The sequence below is a fragment of the Ceratotherium simum genome, chromosome 22 (assembly GCF_057802395.1).
Source record: "Ceratotherium simum simum isolate JZ-2026a chromosome 22, ASM5780239v1, whole genome shotgun sequence".
Taxonomy (NCBI): Eukaryota; Metazoa; Chordata; class Mammalia; order Perissodactyla; family Rhinocerotidae; genus Ceratotherium; species Ceratotherium simum.
Window position 1 is genome coordinate 14,200,197 of NC_141921.1, and position 18,373 is coordinate 14,218,569.

Consider the following 18,373-nt stretch of genomic DNA (forward strand, 5'->3'; position numbering starts at 1 on the left):
CCAATTCTGCAAAACGGTTTATTATCCCAGGAGGAGGCCTTCCCTGGGGCTCACATCTCAATAAATAAATGTGTCAATAAATAAAAGTGGTCCATAAATAACGCCCCCTAGCTGGGGGCTAAGGCTCAGGTTTTTCTTGGAGAAGGGGTTGGAGGCAGCTAGGACAGGGAGCCTGCAACCCAGTAAAGCTGGTCCCTGATTCCCTGGGGGATTTGGCCCAGAGCCCCCAGTGAGGCACCAAAGGGACAGGGAGGCCACAAAGGCAAGGGCCAGAGCCCCAGAGGCACAGGCCTCAGGCCCCACGGCTTGGGTTGTGGCCTACTCTGAGGGTTGGGTCCTAGGCTGGGCAGCGGTCCCGGAGCAGGCGCAGAACATAGAGGAGCCGCTGCCGCAGGTCTGGGGAACAGCCCAGCTGCCGAAGGTGGGAGGCGAGGTAAGTACAGGCGCTGCGATTGCGGGCCACAAAAGTCACCAGGAGGGGCTCCCAGCCACTGAGGATCAGCTTGGTGTGGTCTCCATAGAAATTCACCTGTGCACGGGAGAGTGGCACTGGTCAGGGCCTAGGCCCCAGGTCCAGCTTCCTTGCCAGCACCCTGGGCCTCCCAGACCTTCCCCCAGCTTCAGGAGGGGCTCTTACCTGGACGGTGCCATCACTGAACAGCATGAGTAGGGCCTGGTCAGTCTTGACCCACTGCAGCAGGAGTGGAGGGACAGGTACCTCCATCTCTTCCACACTGGGCAGATCGCCACCCTGGGGGCAAGGGCAGGTCACCTGTCTGACGTGAGTCAGGCCCCTCCCCATCGATGCCTCTAGCATTGAGCACCACCCAAAGGTGAAGAAGGGATCAGGATGTGTTAGTCCTCAATGTGCCCCACCCCAGTCCACACACCTTCATGAGGCACTGCTCCATGTAGGAGGCAAAATACTGCAGGACACCCAGCTGAGGCTGCAGGGCCCGGGGCACAGCACCCACAGAGAAGGAGAAGTGCTTTGTGCTGGTGGGGTTGTAGTGCACAGTCCTGGAGGGGAGGATACAAAGGTCAGAGGGAGCCCTGCACCAACACCCCTCCCGAGAGACCCCAGGCCCCTGAGCTTGGAAGCACACACCACGGTGCAGCCCTGCTGGGTACAACGGCCTGGATACCAGGCACCTCATAACAAGACAGCACTTACTTTCTGTTGGCTGACAGGGCCATGTGTGTGCCATTGTTGAAGAGCACAGCCACACGGCGGCTGGACAGTTGATACCCAAAGCCAAACTTGTTGGAGTAGTCAACCCACTTGCTGACCCACACCAGAGGCTCTGGCTGCGCCAGGGGAGCCGGGTTCTGTTCCGCTGTCATAGAGGGGAAGGAGTGAGGACCTGCTCCTGGCCTCTCAGCCAAAGAACTCCCACCCCATACACATGTATCACCCTTACCTGGGGGCATGAAGGCAAGGCAGTTTCTCAGAGCACAGAGGGCTGACTCCACCACTGTGGCCACAGTCAGACCTTCTTCAAACCCTGAAGGGAACAGAGCACCGGGAATTAGGCATTAGTTCCCCAGGACCCAGGCGATGTCCCCCTGTCCACTACTTCCCTCTGGTCCCTGGTCTCAGCCCCAGCCACCTCTAGCACCTCTCATTCTCCAGGTTGCTCACCATCTCCACTACTCGCCAGTGTCCCACGGGGTGAGCTGTCTTCAAGTGCTGTCTCTACCAGGCTGACAGGGGCTGGACCAGAAGCTGCTGGAGCCTGGAGGGTTGGGTAGGGGAAGGCAGTGAGACAGGCCCCGCAATCCAAATCCTTGAGAGTCCCCGGCCCAGCCCTGGCCTGGAACCCAGGGCACCCCAGGTCAGCCCCACCTGGCTAATGAGACACAGCCAATTAGGCCACTACGAGGCTAGATGCTTCACCAGCCTCTTTTATCCCGGGCTTCCCACAGCTGCGAGGGTCGGGGTGAGTCAGGGGAACACTGCCCACGTGAGCACCTCACCTCAGCCCTGGCATCCTGATGGCCAATGGATGTCCGAGTGAGGCCATTCACCAAACGGGAGACCTCGTCTCGCTCCTCAGGATGGTTCTTACCTGGGGGGGGAGATATAGCCCTTAGTATTCTGCCCAGCCCCCCTGCTTCCCATAAGGATGCTACAAAGAGGCATACCCAAGTGCCCGTACAACACACTCTCCCCAGGGGCCACAGGCACTCCATGCCCCCACAATGTATGGGGGGCATACAAGCCCCCTGCCCCTCTGTACCGTCAAAACCACTGACATCCCAGACTCACTCTTGTTCTTCTTCCTGCCAAAGAGGCTCTTGGTAACTTTGACAAGTAGAATCTTAGCTGGGTTAAGGGGTATCAGGTCCGGGACTGTCACACAGCTGCTGACAGGGAGCCGGTCGGGGGTGTAGCCCTGAGGAGGGGAGTCATGTGAGTAGAGAAGAGAGGCCCCAGGGGTCCTATCACCTGCCCCCCTTCAATCTCCTGAGACTATGCAGACTGGACTTAGGTGTCTGGTGAGCCACAGACCTTGGTAAAGAAGTCATGGCGCAAGATCTGGTCAATTGAGGGGCGGTCTTGGGGCGAGGCTCGAAGGATGGTGGCCAGTAGCTGCCGGGCAGGCAGTGAGAGGCTGGCGGGCAGCGTGTAGTGAACCTGTTTGATGCAGCGGTACGTCTCCTTCAGGTCAACGGTCTCAAACGGGGGGCTCCCACATAGCAGCGTATACCTGTGGGGCAGAGAGAAGGGGGTCAGGAGTAGAGTGGAAGGTACGCCCGCCTTGTGCACCCACCTGTGTGCAGATGACCCCGAGACTCACATGACACAGCCCAGGGACCACACGTCTGCCTCGGGGCCATGGCCCTGTCTCTGCAGCACTTCTGGAGCCACATAGTTGGGGGTGCCACAGATGGTCCTGAAGAGGGGTGAGGAGCAGGAGGAGAGGGGAAGATTCAGACGGAGTCCGGCTAGCCCCTCCATCCCTGCCCCCACTGTGAGTCCAGACAAAGCAGCTGCCTGTCACTGAAGGCCAGAAAACTGCTTGTCCTGGGACAATGGATGCCTGGCATGGCAGCTGAGTCCCCACCCACCCGCCCGGCCCAGCTGCTCAGCTGCTCTGCAGGACCGGGGGAGGCCCTGAACCCCAACCCTGTCTCCTCCACCAGGGTCAACAGAAGGTCCATCACTGATCCCTTCCTCCTACCCCCACTCCCGTCTGTCAGACACCCATACAGGCTGTCACTTCCTATGGTCTGTGCCATACACACACCAACACCAGCTGTCACATCCCCCATAAACACTCATCTGCCACACATGCTGTCTATGTCACTCACAGCCAGTCATCGTGGCCACAGCAGAGTCTTCTTACACAGACACAGGGTGTCATGTCCTGCCATCTCCACATTCTCAGTCTGTCTCACACACGTTGCTTATGTCTCTTTCCCCTATCCACACACAGGATCAGCGATATACCTCCAAGAATCCTTACACCCCCATCTGTTTCAGGGACTCAGACATCCATAGGACCCTCAGCCTCTCCACCAGTCCCAGTAACCCAGGCTGTGACTCCAACTTCAAACACACACACACAAACAGCCCATCATCCCTTCCCCATCTATCACACACACATGAGGAAGTCATCCTTCCTCCCACATACACACTCACTATCTGTCTCGCATGTCATCCATGTCACGCACAGACTGTGGTCACCACCCCCTCCTCAAACACTCACTTCTTCCTATGCTCCGGGGGCTCCAACCGGGTTGCCAGCCCAAAATCCCCCATTTTCAGTTCCATGTTCTCGGTGATAAAAAAATTTCCTGGGCGGGGGCAGAGAAGTGTGTTAGACTCCTTTCTCTCTGCCTCCCCAACCCCCCCATCCTGCTGGCCCAGGAGTCTCACCCAGCTTGAGGTCTCGGTGCAAGATGCCCTTCTGGTGCAAGTACTTGAGTCCGGAAAGGATCTGCCGCAGGTAGTAGCGCACCTCGGGCTCCAACAGGGTGTGCCGGGCCTTCCAGATGTGGGCCAGGGACTGTAGAGAGCCACTCCCTCAGCCCCTGGTCCACCCTCCCTGACTCTCCCTCCATCTGTGCTCCCTGAGGAAGAGCCAGGGTTCCAGCTTTAGATCTTAAGGCCCTCTTTCCCTACCCCACCCCCACCCCCATCCCTCACCTTTCGGCTGCAGAGCTCCAGGAAAATGTATATGTTGTCGGCATCCTCAAAGTGGTGCGAGAAACGCACGATGTGGCGGTGCTGCAGGCCGCGGTGCAGCTCGATCTCGTTTAGGATCTGCAATGGGGGCCCGAGGTTGTTATCCTTCAAGGGCTCCCACGCCACAGACCGCACTCCACCCCTCGTCCACTGGGCCTGGGCCCGGGCCCGGGCCCACCTTCTCGCGCTGATGCGGCTTGGTGATGCGGCTCTGCGAGATGACTTTGACCGCGTAGGCGTTGCCGGTCTGTGTGTCAGTGGCCTCGTAGCAGCGGGCGAAGCCCCCCTATGAGGAGGGGGCATCAGGCAGGGCGTTCCAGGGGAGGCCAGATCTGGCTGGCAGACGTCCCCGCGCGGGGGACAAGCGCTCCCACCCCGCCCGGCGCCGGCAAAGAGGCCAGCAGGGCCTCCCTCCACCCTCACTAGCACCACCCCCCAGCTTACCTTGCCCAATAGGCGGCCCTTGAGGTAGGTGCGGCCGCTGCACGGGTCCGTGATGAGGCGCCCGGGGTCCGGCGCTGGCGGGCCGGCTAGCATCTCCAGCTCAGGTCCCGGCATGGCACTCGGAGGCGGCCCGGGCCCAGCGGGCGGCGCGGGCGGGGCGGCCACACGCGGGAAGGGGCGCGGGGACAGGAAGCCGGCGGCGGGCTCCATGCAGGCGGCGCGTCGCAGCGCGGGCCCGGCTTGTTCCCGGTTCCGCCTGGCCCGGGCCGCGCGTAGCGCTGCCTGAACTTGCTACGCTGCGCTCGCGCCCGAGGGAGCCGGGCGTTTTTATCAATGAACCCCTGCCCGCCTCCCCGGCGTCTCGTGATGAAGAGCCCGCCCCTTCCTGGCGCCGAGTCACAGAGAGGCCACGCCCCTCCTCAGGCCTCACGTTTATCAAGAAGCTCCTCCTCCCACCAACGCACCTCAAGCCCAGCCTCCTGCCTACGCCTTAAAGACGCAGCTCATACTGCCAGTCGCCATGCGGGTGTAACCAGGCTGTAGGGTCCAGCCGTTTCCCCGTCCCCCCACCACCCAGCCCTGGTGAATGACAGTCCCGCTAATAGTTGCCCCCTTCTTTCCCCATCCTTCGGGGCTTATGCCGGGCATAAGTGGGGAGTGAAGCTCGGCATCTGGGGAGCCTCCCCAGTTACTAGATGCACTGGAGGAAGAGGTGGGGCAGCGCTCGCTTTCCCCTTTAAGCGCCCGGGACAGGGCGCTCCTCCCACGCCCTGGATCAGAGCGCCCAGGTCCAGCCCAGTGCTGCCCCCTTTAGAGCCTGGGAGGAATTGCACACTCCCGAGCCTGGCTTGTAGGGTGAAATTGGGGGTTGGGGCTGCCATGCTAGATTTTGGGGTCAAGCAGAGGCTGGCATTCAATGCTTTTACTATGCGCCTGGCCACATCTTCTGCTACTTCCACACTCTTGAGGGGCAGGAGTTAGGTTCCAGCGGGGTCCCCATTCCCTTTCCCTGAAAACACCCGCTGCCCTGAGTCAGCAGCCAAAAGGCTAGAAAGTGAAGAATGGGAATTGAATTTTCTCAAATCTAGCGATGGACAATTGGGCAGGTGGTCCCGAGGACCTCTGGACTCCTAGACCCCTGGTCCATGCCCTCCCTTCCCAGGGCCAGAGACAGAGAGAGGTGGGGTCTTAACCCCTCTGGAGTGTTTGTCCCAGAATCACAGGCCTCCTCCTGGCCTTCTCATCCTCCGTGCCTCTCTGCCCTCACTCTGTACCATCCAATCAATTATTAAGCCATTCAGGGACCGGCCCGTGGTTTAGCGGTTAAGTGCGCGCGCTCTGCTACTGGCAGCCCAGGTTCGGATCCCAGGCGCGCACTGACGCACCACTTATCCGGCCAGTGCTGAGGCGGCGTCCCACATACAGCAACTAGCAGGATGTGGAACTATGACACAAAACTATCTACTGGGGCTTTGGGAGGAAAAGGGGAAAAAAAAGGAGGATTGGCAATAGATATTAGCTCAGGACCGGTCTTCCTCAGCAAAAAGAGGAGGATTGGCATGGATGTTAGCTCAGGGCTGATCTTCCTCACACACACAAAAAATTATTAAGCTATTCAGTCCTCAAAGATTTATTGAGAGCACCTGCTAAGTGCCAAGCACTGTCTGAATAACACTGGTCAAGGTTGCAGCCCTCATTTAGTTTACATTTTGCTCGATGGAAACAGACAATGGGCAAGTATACAAACAAGGTAATTGCAGGCTGTGAAAAGTGCTATGAAGAAAGTAAACAGAAGAGTAACCAAAGAGCTTACTTTAGAACGAGTAGGGCCTGCCCTGTGGCTTAGCGGTTAAGTGCTCGCAATCTGCTGCTGGCAGACCAAGTTCGGATCCCGGGCGCGCCCCGACGCACCACTTCTCCAGCCATGCTAAGGCCGCGTCCCACGTACAGCAACTAGAAGGATGTGAAACTGTGATGTACAACTATCTACTGGGGCTTCGCGGGAAAATAAATAAAATTATAAAAAAAAAAAAGAAAGAGTAGCCAGAAAAGTCAACACATATTTATCGAGTACCCAATCCCTGTCAGTTTTATCTCCCAAATATCTCTGAAATCGATCCACTTCGCTCCATCCTCCCCTCACACCCTAATCCGGGTCAGTCTCTCTGGTTGGGATTACTGCTACAGCACCTTCCTGGTCTCCTCAGCTTTAGTCTCATCTCCATTTCATCCTCCCTCCATATGGCCATCCCACCCAATCCCTCATCAGGCCCACAAGGGCCTACTTCTCTAACCTTGCCCTTCATGGCCACTGAAGGGAGAATCAAAACAGCCCGAGATGTGGAGAAATACTAGTAGCTCAGATGAGTGAGGGGGAGTGGGAGAGGGGGTGGGCAGGAAAGCCTTAAGTGCCATACTCAGGAGTTTGGTCTTTATCTTACAGGTCAACAATTTTCCAGGGGAGAGATGGCAGTGGTGGAGTCAGAAAGGACAAAGCCAGGGCCAGCCCTGTGGCCTGGTGGTTAAGTTCAGTGTGCTCCACTTTGACGTCCCAGGTTCAGTTCCCAGGCACGCCACCTACACCACTCAGCTGTGGCCATGCTGTGGTGGCATCCCACATACAAAATAGAGGAAGATTGGCACGGATGTCAGCTCAGGGCTAATCTTCCTCAAGCAAAAAGAGAAAGATTGGCAGCAGACATTAGCTCAGGGTGAATCTTCCTCAGCAAAAAAAAAAAAAAGGGCAAATCCACAGGGGAAATGGGGCTGAGGCATGTATAGTTTGAAAAGGCATATTTGATATTGCAATTTTACATTTGAAAAATAAAGCAAAATGTCATTGTATTAATTTGCTAAGGTTGCCATAACAAAATACCACACACTAAGTGGCTTAAACAACAGAAATTTATTTTCTCACAGTTCTGGAAGCTGGAAGTCCCAGGTCAAGGTATGGACAAGGTTGATTTCTTTTATTTATTTATTTATTTTTATTTTTTTCCCCCAAAGCCCCAGTAGATAGTTGTATGTCATAGTAGCACAGCCTTCTAGTTGCTGTATGTGGGACTCGGCCTCAGCATGGCCGGAGAAACGGTGCATCGGTGCGCACCCGGGATCCGAACCTGGGCCGCCAGCAGCGGAGCGCGCGCACTTAACCGCTAAGCCATGGGGCCGGCCCAAGGTTGATTTCTTTTGAGGCCTTTCTCTTGGTTTGTAGATGGAGATCTTCTCTCACTGACTTCATGTGATCTTTTTCTCTGTGTGTCCTAATCTCTTCTCATAATACCAGTCAAATCAGATTAGGGCCCACCTAAAGGCCTCATTTTAACTTAATTACCTTTTAAAGGTCCTATTGCCAAATACAGTCATATTCTAAGGTAATGGGAGTTAGAACTTTGTACAGGAGTCAAAACTACCTCCACGCATCTTAGGTTTTCGGATGGGACTCTTCAACAAAAAGACAGATTAACAAAAGGAAAACAAACAGAAATTTATTAACATGTATAATTTATGTATACATGGGAGATACCCAGGGGAAAAACGAGTAACTCTCCCATGTGGCTTAGAATTCAGGCTTAAATACCATCTTAATAGGGAATGGGGAAGAGGAATGTAGGCTTCTTAGGGGAGAGTAAATGATTTCTAGGGAAGATGAATGGACCCTAAGAAGAATGGATGGGAGAATGATGGTTTGTGACAACGTTTGTCTTAATGCTGTATATATAGACTTCCAGTCTCCTCTGCTGTGAGATGAAACTCCCAGGAAGGCGATTTATGACCATTGAGTTCCTTGTGAAGGATCTGTCTTTAGGTAGATAAGGGGAGTTTAGAGAAAGCCTTTCCCTGCATTTGCTGTTTTTCAAGCGCCTACAGCTCAAAATAATCAACATGCCAAAGTGGCGTATTTTGGGGTGGCATGTTCTGTTATCCTTCACTGACTTCTCTCCTTGGGAGGTTAACAAGATTCTTGAGCCCTCCTCTGGAACCAGGACACAAGAAGGAGGTCTCCCTGGATGCTGTAACTGAAGAGCCTGGCAGCCTGCTCTGCCTCCTCCCGCAGTGTAACATATGCTACCATTAATGGATCTTATGCACCTGCCATGTACCAGGCACTGGGCTAAGCATTTATCTTATTGACTGCTCACAGTAACCTTATGATGTGGATGTGATTATTACCCCCATTTCACAGATGAGAAACTGAGGCTCAAGGGGTTAAGCTTCTTGCCCAAGGTCAAATACAGCTACCAAGGGGCAGAGTCAAGATCTGAACCCGAGATGTCTGACTCCACTATTCACCATTGCCTGACTTTTCTGGGGGTCACTGGTTCTCTGTCCTTGCGCCTGTCCTCCTCCTACACTACTCCATGTCTCCATGCCCCTCTTACTAGTGCCCTTTCTCATTCCCTCAAGACTCTCACAACCTCTGCCCAAGCTGAGTTTTTTCTGAGCTCTCTGGGTCTTCATCCCACAGGAGATGCTCTCAGGCCCGCTGCACCTAGTTGAGCACATGTCCCACACTCTGTGCTCCCTTGGCAGCTCAGAGTCAGAATCTCTTGGCAGTGTCATGTCACAGAGGTCAAGGAAGTCTCTCAAGAATGAGAGACGCCAAGTAAGGTTAGGACTCGGGAAGGAGCTGATGGATCCAGCAATAAGGAGATCTCAGGTGTCCTTGGTGGATGCAGAGGCGGAAGTGCTAAAGCCGGACCAGCAGGGCTGGCCTGGTGGCGTAGCGGCTAAGTGCACGCGTTCTGCTTTGGCGTCCTGGGGTTCGCAGGTTTGGATCCCGGGCGCACACCAACACACTGCTTGTCAAGCCATGCTGTGGCGGCATCCCATATAAAGTGCAGGAAGATGGGCACGGATGTTAGCCCAGGGCCAATCATCCTCAGCAAAAAGAGGATTGGCATCATCGGATGTTAGCTCAGGGCTGATCTTCCTCACAAAAAAAAAAAAAAAAAAGCCGGACCAGAGAGAAGAGAGATGCTAATAGCTAGCTACTGTGGGGGAAGAGGGAGAATCTCCCTCCACCCTTTCCCTTAAGGTTCTTATGGCTGGCCAAATAATTAAAAGACAGGTTAGCAGGAGAAAATAATACTAAGTTTAATAACATGTATACACGGGAGAAACCAGGGAAACTGAGTTTCTCAACACAGTGGCGGAAGTTTTCACCTTAAATAGCATATCCAGGTAGACAAAGGAGGATGTTGGGGGTGGGGGAGGAGACAGCTATGGGGGATTAACAGAAAAGCACAGTAAACAAGAGTAAGGTTATTATGCAGATTTAAGGCCTCACCTTCCACATTGATAAGTTTCTAGAAATGAGCTCATCCCCCTCTTCCCAGTACAGAGAGGGAGATACCTTTACAAATGGAAGTTTCCCTTATAAACGTAAATGTTTGTCTGGCAACTCTTTGCAGGGCCACCTAGAGAATGTTGCCTGGGAGAGACAGAATTTTTGATAAGATGCGCTTGTTAGTGCCTTTCCTATTGTAACATCTATTTTACATTATATTACAGCCACCATAGGACAGTGGCTCCTTCCTGAAACAGGTCTTCTATGTTAAATTCTTTGGGCAGTTTGGGGGAGGTCAAATATCCATCAGAGAAAATAATCAAGGTAAAGAGACATATTTCAGGGAGGCCAATTTTGATCTCCCACACTATATTAGCGTTTCAAGCTTACCATGTGCTATTCAGAGCATTTTATAAATATTAATTCATTTAATATTCACGACAACTCTATGAGATAGGTATTATCATTCCCATTTCCCCACGGAGAAAGGAAGCCCGGAGAGGGTAAATGGCTTGCCCAAGGTCAGAAAGGGAGTTCATGCCGGAGTACAGACTTGCAAATCTGGGCAGTCTGGCTCCAGACTCCATGTTGTAAACTGCCAAGCCATATATCCAGCTCTTGGCTGAGAGAGGGGCAGAGGTGGTTGGAACCAGAGGAGAGGGAGAGGCAAGAGGCAGAGGACAATAAAGAAGGGCACGGTAAATGATTTATGGTGGAGTGCTTCCCTCTCCTGGACCATAAATCAAAGGGACCTGTCAGCAGCTGGGAAGGGAGGTAAGGTGACTCAGGAGGGAGGGTCTGGGTGGGGCCTGGGGACTGCCCCCTCCTGAGGCAAGGCTTCAGGTCCTGTACCTTTATCCGTGGCTCTGTGGGAAATGCACAGCCCAGTGATCCAGAGTGTTGGTTACAGGCGAAGCGTGAGGGGCCACAGATGGGGAGGGAGGCAGAGGAGTGAAATGCAGCCAGCTGGGTTGTCCTCAAGGAGCGCTGTCAGAGAGAAGCTCCCAGGACCTCAGGGCCTGACTTCACAGGTACAAGACACTCTTTAAGTGGAAAGCAGCCCAGAATGCTCTAGGAAAGCCACAGATAAGAGCTTGGGAAGGAGCCTCATGGCCATGATGGCTGAGGCCCCAGAGCTGTACCTTGCCCTCCCCAGGTCAGGTCCCGGGTCTTCCAGACCTTTGGGACACACACACACACACACAAGTCCTGTTCTTTCCAAATATTGACATCTCACCCGGGCCCTGGAAGAAGAACATAACTCCTCAGGCCATTGGTAGGTTTCCAGACCTTGCTCATCTGGGAAGTTTCTCACAAAAAAATGGGGAGGAGGACCAGTTGCCTTTCAGGCTATAAAGGACAAAATATAAAAATTAAAAAAAGAAAGAAAGAGAAAAGAAAAGAAAAGCCTGCCTAGGTTCAAGTCCTCCCCAGCTTTATCAAGATGAATCAGATGCAATCCTGTCCTCAAGGGTCTCATGGGCTGGAGAGGAGATCTCTGTAGATAGATCAGGACCAGTAGCATCACCTGCTGCGAGAGAGAAATCCAAAGGGCTTTGAGGAGTGACCTGGGGGAATATCAGGGTAGGCTTCCTGGAGGATGCTCTGAGCTGGACCTTGAAGGAGCAGTGAAAAGGAGGTAGGCCAGAGGCTGGTGATGGGTAGAAGAGGGGGTCAGAAGTGAACCCAGCTTAAAAGCCAAGACCTGGCACTGTTTGGCTTGGGGACAGGCTGGCAGGGTGTCAGGGGAAAGGTCTCTGCCTCTTAATCTCTGAGGGACTGCCTGGTTCTGGGATGCAGCAGTGGACCAGTAGGCGGAAACCAAAGGGAACAGATTTGGCTTTTCATGGTAATGGCAGTGCTCCCGCCTCCCGGCATTGTTTCTTTGAATCTTGATTGCCCTGTGAGGAAGGTGTTATTGATCCTGTTCTGCAGAGGAGAAAGCTGAAGTTCAGAGAGATTAGGTAACTTGTACATGGTTACAGAGAGCTAGAACTCAAACCCAGGTGTGTCTGACTCCCGGGCTTGTGCTCCTAACCACCTCGCCACGCTTCCTCTCTTTAGGAAACACTTGAGGCTGAGAACCAGCTCACAGTGTGGGGGAAGGAGCTTCCCAAGACAGGTCAGAAGAGGGACACCACGCCTGAGTTTTTGCGGAGCAAGACTGGGATAGTGGTGGGTCTGGGCTAGCACTGGATCTCCTGACCCCAGCAGGTCAGTACTGGGCGGGTAATCAAGCTGGTGCTTCAGGTATTATTTCCTCTGTTTGACTGATGAAGAAATTGAGGCCACTCAAGATCCTGGGCGCCGCTAGGAGTCAGGATGTAAGACACAGGGCTGATGGGGGTCTGCATCCCCAGGCCTGAGTCTCAGATCTGGGGCCTCATCAGCCCTGTGGGATGGGGATGTGGAAGGGCCAGGCCCCCCAGAGCTTGGACTAGAAGCCTGCCAGTGTGGCCAGTGCACAGGACTCTGGTCCCATGGCTCAAGCCTTTGTTTAGGCCCAATTGGGCCACTTCCAGCCTTTGAAGTCCATCAGCTTCAGCCTTGAATCCTGCCTCCAACACATTCTAGCTGTATGACCTTGGGCAAGTCATTTACCTCTTGGAGCATCAGCTGTGAAATGGGGATGATTCCTACCTCGTGGGGCTGTGAGGAGGATTCCAGGATACCACGAGGATATGGTGGAGCCTTTGGCACAGTGCCTGTCACTTAGTCAGTGCTCTGGGATCAGCAGCTGTTTGATTATAACAATTTATCATGCATCTGTCTTCTCACCTGGAGCATGGGACAGTAATGCCTGTTATTCTGGCTTCAAGGACATGGTGTCACCTGTCTGAGCTATGGGGTCAGTGCAGATGGCAATTCTATCACTCAAAGGCCAGCCCAGCCCTGCAGGGTTAAGGAGACACATCCAGTTCCCAGGACCAGGGGAAGCTGGGTGACAGCCTCAATCCATCAATGATAACCTCAGTCCAGTGAAACTTTATGGGCCCAGGACGTACTTAAGTGTGTGTGGGGTGAAGGTGAGCCCAGTTTTCCTTCCTCAACGCAGGCTGCTGCCCAGAGCAGGTAGGCAGGTGTGGGGTGGGGGTGAGAGTGCCCTGGGTCTTGGGAGGCCAGCTATCAGCTTCGAGAGCAAGGCACCAAGGGACAGGGGCGTCTGGGCCAGAGTTGGGTCTCCTGTTCCTCAGCAGCTCAGGATCTGGTTACTCCTCGCCCTGCAAGTGGAAGAGGAGCTTGGGGAAGCCTCAAGCATGAGAGGGCGTACATCTCAGCTCCCCCTTGCCCCACGCCATTCTGGCTTGACCCATCTACCACTGTGTTCTGGAGAGGACGGGGGTGTACTTTGTCTGCTCTGCAGCTTCCTCCCCCCTTGTCTACTGACGCAGGGTGAAGGCTGGGGCGGGGGTGCGTGTGACAAGAGTTGAAGGGAGGTTGCCTGGGGAACTAAGCTTGGTGATGAGAAGGCAAACTAAGAAGGCTTGCTGGGGGAGAGGGACGGCTCTGGGGGCAGCTCTTGTGACCTCCTGCCCCAGGCTCCCAGCACCATGACGGTTTCATACACCCTCAAAGTGGCGGAGGCTCGCTTCGGAGGCTTCTCTGGCTTGCTTCTCCGTTGGAGGGGAAGCATCTACAAGCTCCTCTACAAGGAGTTCCTCCTCTTCATCGCCCTGTATGCCCTGCTCAGCATCACCTACCGGTGCGAGGGTGCGGGTGGGGGCTCAAGGCTGGCCTGCGGGGGACCAGGCTGCCCACCTCCCTGTAACGCAGGCCTACACCTCACCTTCCCCAGGCTGCTGTTGACCCAGGAGCAGAGGCACGTGTACGCTCAGGTGGCCCGATACTGCAACCGCTCTGCGGACCTCATCCCCTTGTCCTTCGTACTGGGTGAGGCTCCCTCCAGTTCTCCCTGGTATCCTTCTCACCATCTTCCCTGACCTTTGCTGTCGGGTTGATAGCTTTGAGGGTCAGAATTACCCCATCGGCACAGCGTGGAGTTCAACTAGAGCGGGCTCAGCAGGCACGGGAGCTGCGTGCTGGTCCAGGATTTGCAGAGAGCTAGGCCTTGCTTGTCACTTGCTAGACCCTCACTCCCAACAAGGCACAAGACACCTGCTAGCCTCACAACCCTGCTCTAGGTACCGGAGTGAAGCTGGAGAGAGGTGACACACACACACACCCTCCCTCATGGGAAGCAGGGCTCAAAGTTAACCACTACCTGGCCTTGAACCACCACTTTTCCTCTGCCCGAGGAAGTATGCACTCCTCCTTCCTTCCCACCGGGTCTAGCACAACAGGGCGGGACCAGAGGAAGAGGTTGTCCCCTTGACAGCGAGGCCTGGCTCTGGAGCCCAATGTGTCCTTCCCCCTACCTTGGTTCACCCTCTCCTGGACCAGGCACTCTGGCTAGGGGGCAGGGCACGCTGACTCCCAGGCCCTCCATCTTCCCTTCCCATCCCCCCTACCCATGGCGGCCACCAGGTTTCTACGTGACTTTGGTCGTGAACCGCTGGTGGGCCCAGTACACGAGTATCCCGCTGCCAGACCAGCTGATGTGCGTCATCTCGGCCAGCGTGCACGGTGTGGACCAGCGCGGCCGCCTGCTGCGCCGCACCCTTATCCGCTACGCCAACCTGGCGTCGGTGCTGGTGCTGCGCTCGGTCAGCACCCGCGTGCTCAAGCGCTTCCCCACCATGGAGCACGTGGTGGACGCAGGTGCGCTGGAGGAGCCCCGGGCGGCCCGGGCGGGAACTGACCCGCGAGCTTCCGGGGAGGGGAGATCTGACCCCAGGGGGCGCCCCAGGGCCCCGCGGCGGCGGGTCCTGCCGGCAGAGGATGAGTCTTCGCCCCACCCACTTTTCCTGCAGGTTTCATGTCCCAGGAAGAGAGGAAAAAATTTGAGAGCCTGAAATCCGACTTCAACAAGTACTGGGTCCCCTGCGTCTGGTTCACCAACCTGGCGGCCCAGGCCCGGAGGGATGGGCGAATCCACGACGACATTGCTCTCTGCCTGCTCCTGGAAGTGAGTCCGCCTAAGACCAGGCCCATCTGCCCTCCTACCCCTAGCTTTGCAAACTGGAATAATAATTTTAGTACCCAACACTTACATGGTGCCAAGTATGTACCGCACAATGTTGGAAGCATCGTACCTATGTTAACTCATTGAACCCCCACAACAACCCTTGAGATAGGTACTGTTATTATCTTCCCTCTCTCACCATGAGGAAACTGCTACAGAGAGTGGAAAAGAGACTTGCCCCAGTCACTCAGCTAGTTAGTGGAGCTGGTATTCATACTCAGACATTCTGGCTGCAGGGTCTGTGCTTGCGATTACTTTGCTAAACTGCTTCCCGTCATAGGCCCTCCAGCCTGATAACACCACTGAGAGCAGAATGAGCCTCCACACCTGGCCCAGGCCTAGTTTGTGCCGGGCTCTGCTGTTCTCTTCCCGTTCTTCCTTCCTCACCTCCACTGACTTCCTCTTCCTGCCGTTCCACCAGGAGCTGAACAAGTACCGGGCCAAGTGCAGCATGCTGTTCCACTATGACTGGATTAGCATCCCCCTCGTCTACACCCAAGTAACTGCTTCTCACCTCCCCAGTCCCAGTCCTACTGTCTGTTCTGTGCTGTGTGTGAGACACTGAGAAGAATTAGAGAGGAGACCTGCCCTGGGGCAGTTCAGTTCAGGGAGACACTGAACAGCTAAGGGCTCATCCTCAAAGCCTCCCTGGACTCCCACCGAGATGACCCTGTCCCCTCTGGTGCTGCCACACCTTGCTGCATGTTTTTATTACTTGTCAGACTCCCCCACTGGCCCTCAGGGGCAGGGACAGCATTTTTCCCTGTCCCACTCAGCCCGGCTTCCCCTTCTCCAGGTGGTGACCATAGCAGTATACTCCTTCTTTGCCCTCTCCCTCGTTGGCCGCCAGTTCGTGGAGCCAGAGGTAGGGGCTGCCAAACCTCAGGAGCCTCTGGAGCCAGGCAAGGAGCCAGGGCCAGTGCTGGGGGACCTGGACATGTATGTGCCTCTCACCACTCTGCTGCAGTTCTTCTTCTACGCTGGCTGGCTCAAGGTGGGCACTTCAGGTGGTCATGCCAGCCTGTTTCTCTGTAGAGACATGGGCTCAGGGCCCATTCCAAATCTGGGGACAGAGAATGGGGCTCTGAGCCCAGAAAACTGTCTTACAACTTGCAGGTGGCTGAACAGATCATCAACCCCTTCGGTGAGGATGATGACGACTTTGAAACCAACCAGCTTATAGACCGCAACTTGCAGGTGAGCAGAGGTCTGGGGACAGCTCCTTGGGCTCTCCCTCCCTGCCAGCTCTCAGCCCCGTATGGAGAGGAGGGGAGGATCCTTGTGACCTGCTGCCCGCCCCAGGTGTCCCTGCTATCCGTGGACGACATGTACCAGAACCTGCCTCCGGCTGAGAAGGACCCGTACTGGGACGAAGGCTTGGCACTGCCGCCGTACACTGTGGCCACGGTGGCCGAGTCGCTGCGGCCTTCCTTCCTGGGCTCCACTTTCAACTTGCGGTGAGTGGTCCGCGCTGGCGGCGGCAGGACTTGACCTGGCTCGCGGGCCCCAGGACCCCGCCCCCGCTCCGGAGAGCCAATGACTCGGTCCCTCCCGCCCCCGCCCCCGCCGGAGAGCCAGGCCGCCGGCCCGGCGCGGCGCCGAGGCTCGCTCATCCCGCCCTCCCGCCCGCAGCGTGAGCGACGACCCCGAGCAGAGCCTGCAGGTGGAAGCGTCGCCTGGGTTGGCCCGGCCGGCGCCCCCCGCGCAGACCCCGCTGCTGGGCCGCTTCCTGGGAGTAGGAGCGCCCTCCCCCGCCATCAGCCTCCGCAACTTCGGCCGCGCACGAGGACCTCCGCGGACTCCTCACCTGCTGCGCTTCCGGGCGGAGGAGGCCGGCGACCCTGAGGCCGCGGACCGCATCGAGGAGGAGGCGGCGGAGTCAGGGGATGAGGCCGGGGAGCCCTGAGCGGCGGCGGCCGGGCCTGCCCCTCCTGCTGGCTTCCCCCAGGCCCGCCCCCGCCGCTCCCTCCCATGCCCACTGGCCGGGCCGGGTCGTGCCCTCCGGCTCTACTAGAGCAGCACTTCCTGTGTGCCCTGAGCCGGAGCATTTAGGGACAGACTTTGAAAGAGGAAGATGGCGGGAAGAGCCTGAGCCAGGGCTGGGAATGTGCCCACCTTGGCGGGTGAAGGTAGGATGGATTGCTTGGGGGAGGTGAAGCTAGAAAGATACATGGGGCGAGGCATACAGGACGGGAGCCCGGGAGCACTGTCCGTTTCCTCGGCAATGAGGGGGCGGGCTAGGCCAGTTCTCAAACTTGAGGGAGCATCAGCGTCACTGAAGGGCTTGTCAAACAGTTCTGAGTACCACTCCCAGCGTTTGATTCATTCTGAGATGGAGCTCAAGAATTCGCGTTTCTAAGTTCTCAGGTGATGCTGCTACTGCTGGTCCAAGAATCACAATTGGAGTCATACATAAAAAGATGTGTGGGAGATACCTTATCCTGATAACCTTACTCTGAAGAGGGGTCAAAGTGTGTGAGCTGGGGGATTTTATCTGTAATGTTCAATTTTTTGTTTACAATGAGAATGTATTACTTGTGCAATTACACTTGTTTAAAACTGAATTGGCATGCTGTGTGCTGGGATAAAGGGTTTGGGAATCTGCCCTGGATGCTGATTAATCTCAGATGCAAAAGCAGTCACACACCGCCCAGCCTAGACCTTCAGCATTTGGATAGAGTGCCTGTCCCTTCCCCGCTCCCACCCATCAGATGGGGAGAAAGGACAATTTAAGGGATGAAAGCTGTGGTGGATCTCCATGGTGGGACTGTAGCGCTGGGAGCCTTCGGGTGATGGTGAGAAGGGCTTGTCGAAGAGCCCCACAGAGCACTAGATTGGAGCTGTCGCTAAACTGAGCCCTTCGAAGATTCCTGCCTTCTAAGTGCAGTCTCCACTAAAGAAAAGTGGTGAATGTTAAGGCCAAAGGATGACAAATGCCAGAACAGGGGAGGCACGAGTGTGTTGTAGGCAGAGGCAGAGAGTGCAGCTTTTGGCATTGTTGACTGACTGGATTACAATGCTGGCTTTGCTACTTTCCTGCTGGGTGACCATGGAATACTGAACATTTCTAAGCCTCAGTCGCCAAATCTGTCATGTGGAGACAACAGCACCCAATGACAGCCATTCACTCAGAAGGTATTTGAGGGTTTTTGCTGGGTTTACAAGGTTAGCCTCACTCCAGAGTGCAGAGAATGGTCATCTGTGAGGGCAGTACAGATGGTCAAGACTCTTTAGAGAAAAGAACTCACTAGTCCTATTCTATAGAGGTAGAAGTGAAGGAGGGAGAGGGAAGATCAATGTTGTGTAGAGCTCAAATTAGAAAACAAGAGCAGGGCCGGCCCAGTGGCTTAGCAGTTAAGTGCAC

General features: G+C 55.4%; 2 protein-coding genes across 2 annotated transcripts; one reads left to right on the plus strand and one right to left on the minus strand.

Moving 5' to 3' along the window:
- Window positions 1–4: 4 nt before the first annotated feature.
- PLK3 (polo like kinase 3) lies at window positions 5–4,991 on the minus strand. The gene is made up of 15 exons (XM_004442006.3): window positions 4,637–4,991; window positions 4,371–4,478; window positions 4,154–4,270; window positions 3,884–4,013; window positions 3,714–3,801; window positions 2,802–2,897; window positions 2,513–2,711; window positions 2,270–2,396; window positions 1,978–2,069; window positions 1,643–1,736; window positions 1,422–1,505; window positions 1,175–1,337; window positions 891–1,020; window positions 638–751; window positions 5–529 (listed from the first exon to the last, which is right to left on the minus strand). Exons 1-15 carry the CDS (start codon window positions 4,844–4,846, stop codon window positions 338–340), a joined length of 1,944 nt encoding a protein of 647 aa, XP_004442063.1. The 5' UTR covers window positions 4,847–4,991; the 3' UTR covers window positions 5–337.
- Window positions 4,992–13,428: 8,437 nt separating this feature from the next.
- Window positions 13,429–17,573, plus strand: BEST4 (bestrophin 4). Its single transcript, XM_004442005.3, has 9 exons — window positions 13,429–13,629; window positions 13,723–13,817; window positions 14,412–14,645; window positions 14,798–14,952; window positions 15,431–15,508; window positions 15,806–16,003; window positions 16,126–16,206; window positions 16,312–16,466; window positions 16,642–17,573. The coding sequence occupies exons 1-9, from the start codon at window positions 13,478–13,480 to the stop codon at window positions 16,913–16,915; spliced, it is 1,422 nt and encodes a 473-aa protein (XP_004442062.1). The 5' UTR covers window positions 13,429–13,477; the 3' UTR covers window positions 16,916–17,573.
- The last annotated feature ends 800 nt before the right edge of the window (window positions 17,574–18,373 follow it).

Bases quoted from the DNA above. Each gene is read 5' to 3' on its own strand.
- PLK3 (XM_004442006.3), bottom strand. From the start codon at position 4,846: ATGGAGCCCGCCGCCGGCTTCCTGTCCCCGCGCCCCTTCCCGCGTGTG. The intron at 4,271-4,370 runs GTGGGCCCGGGC...CCCCCATTGCAG, and splicing joins AGCCGCATCAGCGCGAGAAG to ATCCTAAACGAGATCGAGCT. The intron at 2,898-3,713 runs GTGAGTGTTTGA...ACCCCTCTTCAG, and splicing joins CCCCCGGAGCATAGGAAGAA to GACCATCTGTGGCACCCCCA.
- BEST4 (XM_004442005.3), top strand. From the start codon at position 13,478: ATGACGGTTTCATACACCCTCAAAGTGGCGGAGGCTCGCTTCGGAGGC. The intron at 13,630-13,722 runs GTGCGAGGGTGC...CACCTTCCCCAG, and splicing joins CTGCTCAGCATCACCTACCG to GCTGCTGTTGACCCAGGAGC. The intron at 13,818-14,411 runs GTGAGGCTCCCT...GGCGGCCACCAG, and splicing joins CCCCTTGTCCTTCGTACTGG to GTTTCTACGTGACTTTGGTC.